Genomic DNA, 13,260 nt, shown 5'->3' on the forward strand with positions numbered 1-13,260 from the left:
ATTAATTAAGAATGATCATACAAAAATAGTTTGATAAATTATGTAAGTATGGTAATACAAAAATAGTTTGATAAAATCATGCTTTAATAAATATACACAATTAATCAATCTTATTTTTAAGACATACCATATTATTTGTTGTAATAACAATTTCTATTGAAAAACGATTGAGCATTATTATAGGGGTATAAAAATTATTATATTATTGCACTTCTGAGGTTGTTTGCTCATGGTGAACTTTGACCTTGCATTTTATTACGTTAGGTGACAAGTTTGTCCAGAACATTGAACAAGGTCCGATAAACGTGATTTCAGTTGTTGAAGTAACTTAGGTGGGATTGAATATATAGTATTGACTATTTCCCAAACATCAGCATCTAAATTATACACTTCTACAAAATTCTGAAAAGAAATACACAAAATACATGTTAAATACAAATGAATGAGGTTTAACGTCTTGTTGGTCTGCAGCAACAAGGCCAATGAAGATTGCCATTTGCCATGCACTGTGTTATGAGACAAATTTCTGGATGGTAAATAGACAATTTACAAAAGCTGAAAAGAAATGGAGAGAGAGACAGAGAGAGACAGAGAGAGAAATGGGGTTTAACATCCAGTTGACACAAACTAGGTCAGTTGGGGACTAACATGGTTCAATTTTATTTTATTAATTCGCTTCCACGTAGGGGTCTCTTGTAGTGGAGGGAAACCGTAGGACCCAGAGAAAACCCACAAGGTTGAACAGACGACCCTACTCCTTGCCACATACAAGCGGGGTATTAAAACCATGCTACTCAACTCAATGACAGACTAACGATGCAATTCACACGCGTTAACCATTCGGCCACCCGACCCACCATGAATTGAAATGGACCAACATGACAGCGATGTTTCCACCTACTTTATATCAAATTCCAACAGCAAGGATTTTTTTATTTTCACGCCAATATGGAAACCGGACATTAGGCCTTCTGTCCTGCATCACTGACAATTGGCTAACCATACTAGATAATCGTGAGGAACTCTCTCAGCCAACACTAGTACATTAGTGAGTCTGCATCTTATTCACTAAGCTATGTGGTTCCCCATAGGAATAAACATTGGTAATTTAAATATAATTTTGTTTAAAGATACATTATGGGAGATTAGATAAAGAGCTGGTAGTACTCACTAAAATAGTTAAAAACTTGATAATGTCAAGGGAATTTGCTGAAAATTTCAGGCAAATTTATCCAGCCTGAACTGAGTATTTAGCGATTGAATTTTGGGCTTAGCCTCGATCATCACTACTAAAGTCAGTATGATAAAAAACATAGTCTTGATTATCAATTGTTTGATTTATTCAGAAGCAAGAGACCTGGTTCTAATCCGAGAGTTGATTATGGTCTGGATAGCTTAATCAATGCATGTCTAATTAATAATTTAAATAACATTTCAGGCCTAAAGAAAGACCGGCAATCAGCAGATTTAGCTCTTGCATAAATTATGTATGTTTAAGCAATCAAATAATATGACTTGCATTTTTATTGGGGTGCAGGAATAGATGTATATTCACAAAGGGTGAATACATTTAACGTAATTCTAACTTACATCTAGATCCAGTAAATGACAATATTTATAATTCAATGTGTCTGACATTATTCTTGCACAATTATACGTATTGTTCCATGAATCTTCACAAACACAATCAGGATTACAATTCTATAATAAAAACATATAACAGTTGAAATTTTTAAAAGATGAATAAAATTGTTACCGCAAGAATTGTGGACAATGGACGGACAGACGGTTTGCAAAATTAGAATCTTAAAGCGAGAATTTCATATTTTCCAAGAAAGTCAAAACATAATTATTTCTATGTCTTTTGCTCAATAGGTTGTCAACTCACTATTATACGATCATAGGTATCATTCACACACTTAAAAACCATTCACCCCGAAAATAATAACACAATTACCTCCCTTGTTTTTTCTATTTCCTCCCCATGGAATAGCTATCTTCAAAGTTCAAACGTTTGAATTTGAAGTTGAAAATGATATTTTTGCCAATTTCTCAACTGGCAATAGTGAATTATAGGATTATTACGATTATTCTTTAACAAGGTAGGACTGTTTATAGATACCATCTATTTTAAGGCTTTATTTTAATACATTTTAAAAATATAACTTAAAAATATGAAATTATCGCTTTAAGGGGGCATTATGTAAGATATAGATAAAGAGCTGACAGTTCTAGCTATACTAGTAAAAAAAAATAGATAATGAAAAGGGAATATGCTGAAAATCTCAGTCAAATTACTTTCCTCTGAGCCAAGTTATTGCTGTTAGAAGAACAGTGTAGACTTGATTGTCATTGCTACCGTTGTCATGATAATAAAGTCTCGATTATCCATTTTTAAATTAAATCATAACTGCAAATCGTATTTAAACCTGTTGAAAACGTAGAGCCTCCAATGGCATTGAGAGTTAATTATTGCCTTGGCAAGTCAATAAATGTGTAATTAATAATTTATATAACGATTACGGCATAAAAAGATCTGCAATAGGCAGATGTAGCTCTTGAATAATGCCCCTTTATTTTGAATATTGGTCGAGCTCAACAATGTGCTGTAATCATTTACTATATGTTCTATATTTTGTTGAGCAGTTTTGTCTATTATACAGAACAATCTTTACTTACACCCATTCGTTGTCCGGTATATTGCGGACATCCTTTTACTTCCTCTGCAGACTCTCCTGTGTGTTCTATTAAAATGGCTGTCCTATTTAAATTGTTTTTACCACCACCATTTTTTAGTAATGGTAGTAGTGATAAACCGTCCATCTGAGGTCCTGGTGTAGCTCCAGCAATTTCAATAAATGTTGGTGCTAGATCTATATTTATTACCATATTCTAGAGAAAAAAATAATTTGCTTTAAGAACTGTGTGACAGAACTGGTTAAACATGTTCCAGATATAGTTTTAACACAGAGATCATTGCTACGATAGATGTGTAATGAACATTTGAAGAAACATGAAGTGACACAAAAAATGAAAAACACGAATTATCCCTATATATAACTGACTGAAAGAACGAGCGTTAACAGATACACAGTAAGTTATATATATCACGTTTTCCATTTTTGTGTCACTTCCTGTTTCTTTAAATCTATGTTACGCATCTATCACAGCAATGATTTCCGTGTTAAAATTATATTTGGAACGTTTTTAACCTGCGTGATAAGTATCAATTATAAGAATCACCACTGGACTGGTGCGCTCGTTTTAGTAATTATAAATGTATGATAATTCAATGCTTAATAATACTAACTAAAGCATCTACCGGTACAAGTATTTCAATGTGATCAAGGGAAATAACTCAGACATCAAATATATTTTTAAAAAATATGCTTCTGCGTTTCGTGAAGATAAATACTGTACATAAATATCAAGTCAATGGGATGATAACTTGTCTTGAGTATATTTCCACAAGACAAATGTGACGACAATATTGTTATTAAAATATCTTACGTCTAATACTTGTCCGGGTGTTATTCCTGGTCCACGAATCATTAACGGTACCCTTATATCAAACTCATATAACTGACGTTTATCTTCTGGCATAGAAAACTGACCTGAAATATAAATGATATTAAATGTGTTGTCGACTAGAAATGAACTAAAACTGGTGGGATGACATTTAAATTACATTTCATGAATATCTTTAAAACTATATGAAACGGAATGTGATTTAACGTCCTAATTTTCGGCACCAACTGGGCTAATGAAGACAGGCATACACCATACAGTGGTTTTTCATTCCATTCGAATGACTAAACACTATGTTCCTCCTTGCAAGGCCCTCTTTCTGCACTACGAAGTAGGGGAAACTATGTGGAAAATCCTAATGAACTGCCTCAGCCAACAGCTGACCTCCTGATTAGCGAGCCAGTACCGCCCTCACCGAGCCACCACCATTCCCATTAATATCTTAGTACTAGTAGCTCTTTTCCACAAGTATTATGTTATAGTTCATTACTTTATCCAGTTACTAGAGAGAGAGAAATGGGGTTTAATGTCCACTCAACACAAACTAGGTCATTTCAGGACTAACATATGGTTTGACAGGCAACCCTACTCCTTGTCACGTACAACCGGGGAATCGAAACCATGACAGTTGACTAAATTACACATCTTGTGATACAGCGCGCACATGCTAACCATTGGGCCATTCCTGTAGCACCATAGGTCTTTTGTCTGACGTGGAGAGCGGGCGTATATGTCGGAAAACCGGTCGCCACATCCTACATACGACCCATGCATCTTTTCTTACTACATATTTCTGTAGCCTTGTGATCGTCTAGAATTTGTCTCTAGCTGTCTTTACTTCTTCTTCACGTTGTGTATTTACTTCTTACAGTTTCTTAAGACGTTTGTCTTACCAGGAATAACAATGCAACAGTTCGCTTCTTCATTTTATATAGCATAGCCGAATACATATGGATACAAGCATAATAGATAACAATACTAGCTAAAACCATTTCTCAACCCTATCCAGCCTCGCGACTGTCTAGGAACTCAGATGGAACCTCTCTGGAAACTAATGGAAGTCTGACTTACAGGGTTCCACGGTTTCTTTTAAAGGTATATGAATATCATGCAAAATAAAGCGTGATCATGGCCCTGAACTTGTGTAATTAACAAAATGATTGGTTACTTTAAACCCAATGACACAATAGTACTTTTCCTTGCACATGTACTCTCTGTTAGGGTGACCCATGTACTCACAGAAATACAGTCCTCCGCTGATAGTTCAAGACTACCACTGAAGCGTGCACATTCGCCGTGCCGAGACCAACTTTCTGGTAGTATGATACTATAAATAGCCATGGCACGTGCAATTCTCTACAAATCTATCAACTATTACAGCCGTAAAAAATTTATTGTTGACGATTTTGAATAGCAGTAAAATTAAGCTTCTTGGTTATTACAGCAGATTTGGAAATTACTTTCGTTTCATTTTTTAAATCGCTTTATCATCTTTTGGTTTAGTACAAATAATATCTCTGAATCACTCGGGTTAGACAGGAACATGATACTAGCAGTAGTTTCATTTTACTTTTACAAGCTTCTTAAAACGATTGTTGAGCTACCTAACGTGCTTATTTCTAAATTCAATTTCTTGTTCTAGCTTTCTGTTATGTTTCGTAAAAAAGTAGTCTTGATTATCCCGACCTGTCAATCAGACGTAGAATGGTCGATAGACGGGTTAAGCGAGACTAATTTCAAAACAAGGGCACGTAACCTATCTTTTACTCAAAAGTGTCTGGATGTTATGGACGACTCTTGGAACCAGTTATCAGTCTATTATTTATACATGATTAATGGTCATAGCTTATTAAGTACAACATGATCGTTTATTAAGTGACTATAATTGTGTGAAACTGATTTGAGGCTTGGCATATATATAAATATTGTGGCGTAATTGTCGAGATATATGGAGATATTTATTTATGGTGGGTCCCCCTATCTCTGTGATATTTTATAGACACATGTTTTTGGTTAAATAGCTCTTTTTTATATAACAATATGTCAATTACAGACTAAGTTGATTTAGTACAATTCTACATATGTGGGAATCTACCAACTTGCCAAAGATATTAAATAATGAAATATACTGCCACCATTAATTTCAAGAGCAAAATTTCTAACAATATTATTACATTCCCCCCCCCCCCATCCAGTGACTAAATGACTTTAAATGATTATGAATTATCTTAGTGCTTTTCATTCAAAACTATCTTACCTAAATGATATCCATTGTCTGATGAGAAGACAACATAAGTATTACCCAATAAGTTTTTACTTTGTAAAGTATTCATAACATCTTCTACCATATCATCAACTGATAATAACGTTCGCCATCTTGATAATAATAAAAAAGTTATAAATTAAATAAATAAATGTCTTGTCTTCATATAAACTACGCATCATGAAGCCCTCTAGGAGGCCTTTTTCATAAAAAAAATAACCATATCAATTCAGATATTTTTCTTGGGATAAACTATGCATGAAGGCCCCTTTAAGTTCTTTATATAAATAAATTCAAATTTAAAGATGTATGTAAGTTTGCCCATCATGTTTCGTCGCCACGATCCAGCTCACATATGTGGTATCAAATTAACCAGTATGACCCTGTGATGTTTTAGACCATGATGTATGAAGGTCAGCGCAGACGAACGGTTTTACTGCAATTAATGGTTAACGGGAGGTAACTGTGTTTATTATGGTAAATAAGTTTATAATTGTAACGATGAAATGGATGATGTAAGCTAGCGGGAAAGTCTGCAAGAAAGGAGGATGGCAAGTAAGAAGACCTTGGGATCCGGGCGATGCCGGGTATTGAGCTAGTTTTGATAACATATAGAGATATCAATTTTAACATTTCCATATTTTCATTGAGATAAACTAGATTAAACCATCTATATAAGTCATTTTTCTTCAAAAACATTTCAGAATAAACATACCTGTTTCTAAATATATTATCTATTGTGGTCACTGTGTCATTAGTCATAGGGGTGATGGCATGTTCTATTAACCAATGTTTTAACTGAAAATAATACAAACTAGATACAGTACTATAATAACAAAATACAACACAATCTGGATATAACTACTTCTCAGTTATTTAAAAACATGACCTGTATGTTTTACGAAACGTTGTTATTAAATAACTGAGATATACCTTGTGTTGTGTTTTGTTATCAATGTATGCTGTGGATATATTACACATTGTAGGCACATCATACTAGATTTAATAAATAAAACAATCTTAATGGCTTATAGCTCAGATTTTAAATAAAAAGTTGTGCAATACTTTTAAGGCAGAACTATAGCCTGTTTCAATAGTCAATAATTAGTCTGAACTCTTTCCCATATCAATTTCGTGCTACAGAAGACCATCAACTTATCACAACACCACAGTGATTCAGTGAGAAAGGTGCTAGCTCACTATAATCAGAAAGTCCCAGGTTCGATCTGGCTTGTGATTTTCCAGCCTGATGAAAAAACAAGGTCCTGTGTATACATTGCTGTGCATGTCCAGGCAAAATCGCGCTCATAGCATACTGCATGAGAGAGAGAGAGAGAGAGAGAGAGAGAGAGTTTAATATCCACTCGACACAAACATAGGTCGGTTAGGGACTAACATATGGTTCAATTTTATTTCACTAATTTGCTTGCATGTAGGGGTCTTTAGCATTGGGAGGAAACCGGAGGACCCAGAGAAAACCCATGGGGTTGGACAGATGACCCTACTCCTTGACCCTACTCCGAGAAATCTAAACCATGTCATTTGACTCAATGACAGACCGTACGATGCAATGCACGCGCGTTAACCATTCAGCCACCCAAGCCCTCCCCCACATGGCATGAGGTACGCCTTTCTCGATTAATCAATTTCATTTCAGTTCTCACAAGACAATCCAAGATAATGACCCTTTCAAAAATAATTAACATCATAACGCATTATAATCTGTATATAAATTCTGAATTCAAACACTTACAATACCATGTGTATTGAAGATAGGATCCCGAGGAGCTTGAAGGTCGGAGAAAACATCACTATATTGTGGAGCAGGTGTAAATGGTCCATGACAAGCGGGAGTTGATAACATCATAAAGAAAGGATCGCTGTTCTCATCCTGCAGTTTCAAAAAATCCATCCCACTTCTGTGCTATAATAAAAAAAATAAATGAAATGGGGTTTAACATCCTACTGTAAAATAAAAGAGTTTTGGATGCTGATCTAATATAAGGCCACTGGCAATATATCATCCATAAAGGCAAATAGATAGAATGAAAAGATTGTCAAATCACTTAACCTGAAATAAATCAATGGCTATAGCATAACGAAAATTGCTTGTTTCTCAGACAATTGTTTTTCAAAACGGGCCAGGTAGGTTGGAACTGAAGCCCTTTCATTTAGTTTTGGGAGGATATTTTGGGGTGGACTTTGTTGTTCTTTTTAAGAATAAATTTGGTCACTTTGAATTGTGAGAATGTATCTTAGATAAGTATATATATGGTTTAAATTGCCAGAAGGGTTGCCCTTTGAGTTGTCTCCCTTGAACTAGGTTACAGTCAGGATATTTTATTCTGACAAAATCTGACCTCACATAAATAATTATGGGAGTTGCAGTTTCAAAAAACGTTTTCACTCTATATAAAGATTATATTCATTCTCTCTTGGGTTGGTGTATACACCCCGTCTTCATTAGCCCAGTTCGGAGCCGAACAATAGGACGTTAAACCCCATTTCCTTTTGATGTATACATGGAATACTTACAATAACATCCGTATAATAATCTGTCTTATAATCATGATCATGTGACACCATTGTACCATTTACAGATATACTGTATCCATAGTAACGAGAATTACCAATCTACAAACAGAGAGCATATGATCTGCGGTTGAAGCTTGTTAATCTACACATTTTGATTCATGTCAAAATTCCTCCTGGATTAATTCCAGATTGCTGGAACACATTGTGAATACTGATCTATAACATATAGTAATATCAGTTAATATAACTGGAAATGGACTAAGTCACTGTGGTCAGTTGATCTCCACATCCTTGATGAGTAAGAAAATTAATCTTCTCAATTACCTCTCTGATTGTACGTTAACTATTTCAGTATCAACCGGTAAATTAAAGATATATTCTATTAAATAAAACTGATTAACTCTGTGTGAATGACCCTTAATCCTTAGTCAGATCACATCAATGCATGCAAAAAAGGGAGATAAAAGAGAAAGGATTTACCTAAAAGTAACTGGCACTACAGACTTTATCATAAAAAATAAATTAGTGGTCTTACTCCTTACTTACCAAGCCATTCCACCAATCCCAACCTGGAGGTATATGACTTGGACCACCAGTTTTTTTAAACCCATACTGTCAATATAAATAACAACAAATTAATCATGCTGAAATATTACATACATTATAATGTTATAGAAAAACATACATATACATATACAGTCAAACTTCATTAATTCTTTTTTCTTTACAAGACTTGCCTCCCTTTTTCAGCTGGGAGGTTGGGTGGCTGAATGGTCTAATGCGAGCGATTTAGATTAGGTCGTCAACCTAGAATGAGTAAGGGTGCCTGTCCAACCGCATGGGTTTTCTCAGGGTCCTCCAGTGCCCTCCCACAGCTAAAGTTCCCTACGTTTAAGCGAATTATTGAAATAAAATTACCTGGTTTAAATATTTACCAGCGAAGAAAGTTGTGTAACCTTGTTTCTTCAGATATACTGGGAAAGTATTAGGTTCTTCTTCCTTTTGCCATTGGTAACTACTACACTGCCCCGAGACCGAGTTGTTTATAGCATGATGATTATGTAGATATTTACCTGTAAAAAGACTTGAGCGACTGGGGCAGCACAATGGACTGCTGACAAACTGAAATAGAAGAGATATAGAAAATGAAATGGGGTTTGAAGTCCTACTTTTCTGCAGCGACTGTCCTTGCCAGAACCTCAGTCTTGCACCACTGATAAGAGTAAACCATGCTGGAAAATTCAGGGGAACTTACTTCACCAAAAAACACTGGGATCGTACCTCAGATCTCCTGTTCAGTGAGCCAGTGCCTTTACTCACTGAGCCACTGTGGCTCCCAAACAGAAGAGAGATACTAGCACATTTTAATGTTTAGTGCATTGTTTTGACCATTGTTATGAAGGAGGGATGTAAACATGTGATGTGCTGTGTGATTATTCGTATATCTCAGTTATTACAAAACTAAGGATGTTTGACCTTATGTAACAAACCAGAATGTTTTTCCCAGTTATTACAAAATTATGGATGCTTTGCTGGTTATTGAAAAACCAAGGATGCTTTGTCAATTATTACAAAATCGTGAATGTTTTGTCAGTTGCCAAAGACCTTAGGATGTTTCATCAGTTGTCACAAAATGAGGATGTTTTAATTGTTGCAAAAACTGGAGATGATTAATCAGTTGCCACAAAACTGAGGATGTTTAATCAGTTGTCGAAAGTAGTCGAAACACTGAGAATGTGCCATCGAGTGCTACAAAGTTATCAAGGTTTCTATTTTTGGGTCTTCTATTCAAAAGTACCTAGTCTATCAGATTATATAAGATATAATCCTATGCATAATTTACAGGGGTAGATCCAGCTTAATCAAAATTACAGGCACTATGTTGTCTAGCATTCTACATTATATACAAGGTATATCACACGTCATATTGTTTTGACTCAGTGAAGCCATTTATTCCTCGATTATCTCACAATACTCACTACTCTCCTTCTGTTTTATGGCAGATTAGACTTTATGTAATTCTTACACAACCCTAATGTCACTGATTTGATCATTTCATAGTGCTATTATTTACAAAGTTCCTGTGATCAAAATAGAGCGATCGTAAAAGTAGTTGTCTAGTTGCAAGGTCATATAACTGAGCCTTCGTTAGTAGAGGTCTGTGGGGCAAACCAACTGGAAGCAATGTTGTTCTAAGAATTTGGAAGTACCGGTACATGTATACTCTAAGTAAAAGTTTGCCCCTTTATGATTTCTGTTTAAATTTTCCACTTACACTGTTTTTAAATACTATTCCTTGTTCCCCTATTAATTCATTTATCTTCTTTATTGGAATCTGAAATTACATGCAAAAATTGAAAAAATACAGAAAAACTAACAGTATGTCAGCTTTCAAACAATTCCCATACAGGCTCCTTGGGCAGAGCCAGGTTATCCGTTAGTATTATATAACATAAATTACATTTATTTTTTTTGTTAAAGTCCTAATGACCACTTGCTGAAAATAGTTAGGACCAGATTTAGGCTAGGCATCAGTATTACACCTAATCGCATATTGCATGATGTATGCCTGTCTTTGTTAGAAAAGAAGACAACAAACCCCATTTCTTTTAATTTTGTAACCGTCATGTGAAATATCAGAACCAGACAGGAAAAATCCCTGTACCTACCAAGTACAGGCACTTGAAGGGATTAAAATAAAACTTCCAACTACTGCTTGACTATATATTACAGTATATACTGTAATATATCACGTGGCTAAGTGGGTAAGACGCTGGCTCGCTAGCCTGGAGGTCGGGTGTTCGATCCCTGCATTGGCCGAGAAAGTTCATCCAGATTTTCCGGCGTGGTTTCCCCTTGTCAGTGATGCAGGACAGCGGGCCTGACAAGGACAGCTGTCTAGTCGTTCTGATGGGACAAAAAACCGAGGTCCTGTGTACATATTGGTGTACACGTAAAAGATCCATTAACAGTTGGAATTCGATATAAGAGTAGGCCGTAGCGCCGCTGCCCGGGCAAAATTTTCCTCATAGCACACTGTATGGCGTATGCCTGTCTTCAGTAGCCCAGTTTAGGAGAAGAACAGTAGGACGTTAAACCCCATTTCTCGTAATATATATATAGTCAAGCAGTAGTAAGTAGGTTTATTTTAATCCCTTCAAGTGCCTGTGCTACCAAGCGGTGTACATCATAGATGTATCACTTTATACTTCAAACAGATCTAGTGTTATCTCATCACATCATCATATAATTTCAATCTTGTGTCCTTGATGATATCATATATTGTCAACTAATCTTGTTTTCCTTGGAGCTTTATCAGTAGATAATAAAACTCAAGGTGAAATATTTTAAAATCATAACTTAATGTTTTAACAGCTCTCAATTTTTAAAACTTCCATAATAGATTTGGCTATTAGGGTGTGTGTGTGGTGGAGGGGGGGGGGGTGCAGAGCATATTTTTCTCCTAAATTTAAAATCAACATTGAACAAACAAACATGCAAAACAGTGCCACCGTTTGCGCTTCAGTCCGCTCCAACCCCCTTGCTCAGTTAGTAATTCACAACAGTTAGTATAGACAGAGAAATTTCCATGGCTACAAACCTCTTCTCGGACATGCGGATACTAACAGAGGGTCGAGGGAAGTGGTACAACAACAAACAACAACAATATTTGCTCAGATATATTGTTTTTCATTAAATTAAAAATGTTTGGCTGTTATGACCAGATTTTTTGGCCGTTATAACTAAACTGTTTAGCCGTTATGACTAAAGTAGGGCCGTTTTGACCAAACCTGTTTTTGGCCGTTATGGCATAGGCCATAGGGCCGTTACGACTACATCCTGCAATTTTTACTCTGTCATGCCAACTCGATGAAAAAAAATAACTGTTGAACAAATTCTTTAATCACTTTAAGTATACATACAATTTTGATAATTTGGAGTTATTCAATTAATTGGTAGTTTTTGAATATACACGAAATTGCTTTTAGTTTTTTTAATGAATGAATGTTGACATGTTCATCATGTTGAGAATGAGAAATGTTTTGCATCACCGGGTAGTCGTTAAGAATTAAGTGTAAAATAAAAATAATACCCCTGAGCCTCCTTCATTTACATCTTGGTCATCTGTTAATATAAACACAATATTTGGTGGTTTACAGTTCACGAAATAAACATAAACACTGAATAACAAATGATAAAACAAATAAACCGCCTTCATTCTGCTAAATAACAAATATACCAGTCACATGACAGGTCACGTGATAATAAAGCTTACCCTTTTCAACTTTTCCAAAGAAGAGCTAAGCTGTTTGAAGTTACACCCCTTTAAATACCAATACGATATACAAAAACATGATCGTCGGCGCCCCTGTTTACAATAACATAGGTGCTGTTGCCCAAACATTTTATTTTTAGTGAAATTATGGAACCGCAGTGACTCAGTGCCCAAGGTACTGATCCGCAAACCTGGGGTGCAGGGTTCGATCCCACAGTTTTCCTGTGTGGTTTACCCTTGCCGCTGGTGCTGGACAGAGGGTCTTAGGAAGCAAAGGCTTTTAGTCGGGCATTTATGTTTGATGTGACTCCCATTTCAATATTTCATTGTTGTTGAAGATTTTGTCTTACTCATTGGTTTTGATCTTAAACCCCTAACCCTGAATTTATAGGTTTTAATCTTAAATATCTGACTCTAACCTTAATCCTAAAATTTAAAAGTTATGGAAATAGAAAAGGGAGTCGGATCAAACATGATCGCTTTAGTCGTTAGGATGGGACAAGAAAACCACCGAGTTCCTGTATGTATACACGTTGTCGTGCACGTAAAATAACCCTGGCAGTTGGAAATCGAAATAAGAATAGGCTGTAACCATAGCAAACCGATGGCGTCTTCATTAGCCCCAATGGAGCATGTTATGATAAAAGTAGGACGCGAA

The 13,260-nt window shown here is 35.6% G+C and overlaps 1 protein-coding gene across 1 annotated transcript; it reads right to left on the bottom strand.

Annotated features, from left to right (window-relative positions):
- Window positions 1-12,569, bottom strand: LOC126825206 (N-acetylglucosamine-6-sulfatase). The gene is made up of 12 exons (XM_050554763.2): window positions 12,420-12,569; window positions 10,602-10,661; window positions 9,245-9,448; window positions 8,873-8,938; window positions 8,327-8,425; window positions 7,545-7,715; window positions 6,507-6,589; window positions 5,786-5,904; window positions 3,511-3,614; window positions 2,680-2,892; window positions 1,591-1,701; window positions 1-402 (listed from the first exon to the last, which is right to left on the bottom strand). Exons 1-12 carry the CDS (start codon window positions 12,543-12,545, stop codon window positions 256-258), a joined length of 1,503 nt encoding a protein of 500 aa, XP_050410720.1. The 5' UTR covers window positions 12,546-12,569; the 3' UTR covers window positions 1-255.
- Between the last annotated feature and the right edge of the window lie 691 nt (window positions 12,570-13,260).

This window comes from Patella vulgata, chromosome 6 (genome assembly GCF_932274485.2).
Source record: "Patella vulgata chromosome 6, xgPatVulg1.2, whole genome shotgun sequence".
Lineage (NCBI taxonomy): Eukaryota > Metazoa > Mollusca > Gastropoda > Patellidae > Patella > Patella vulgata.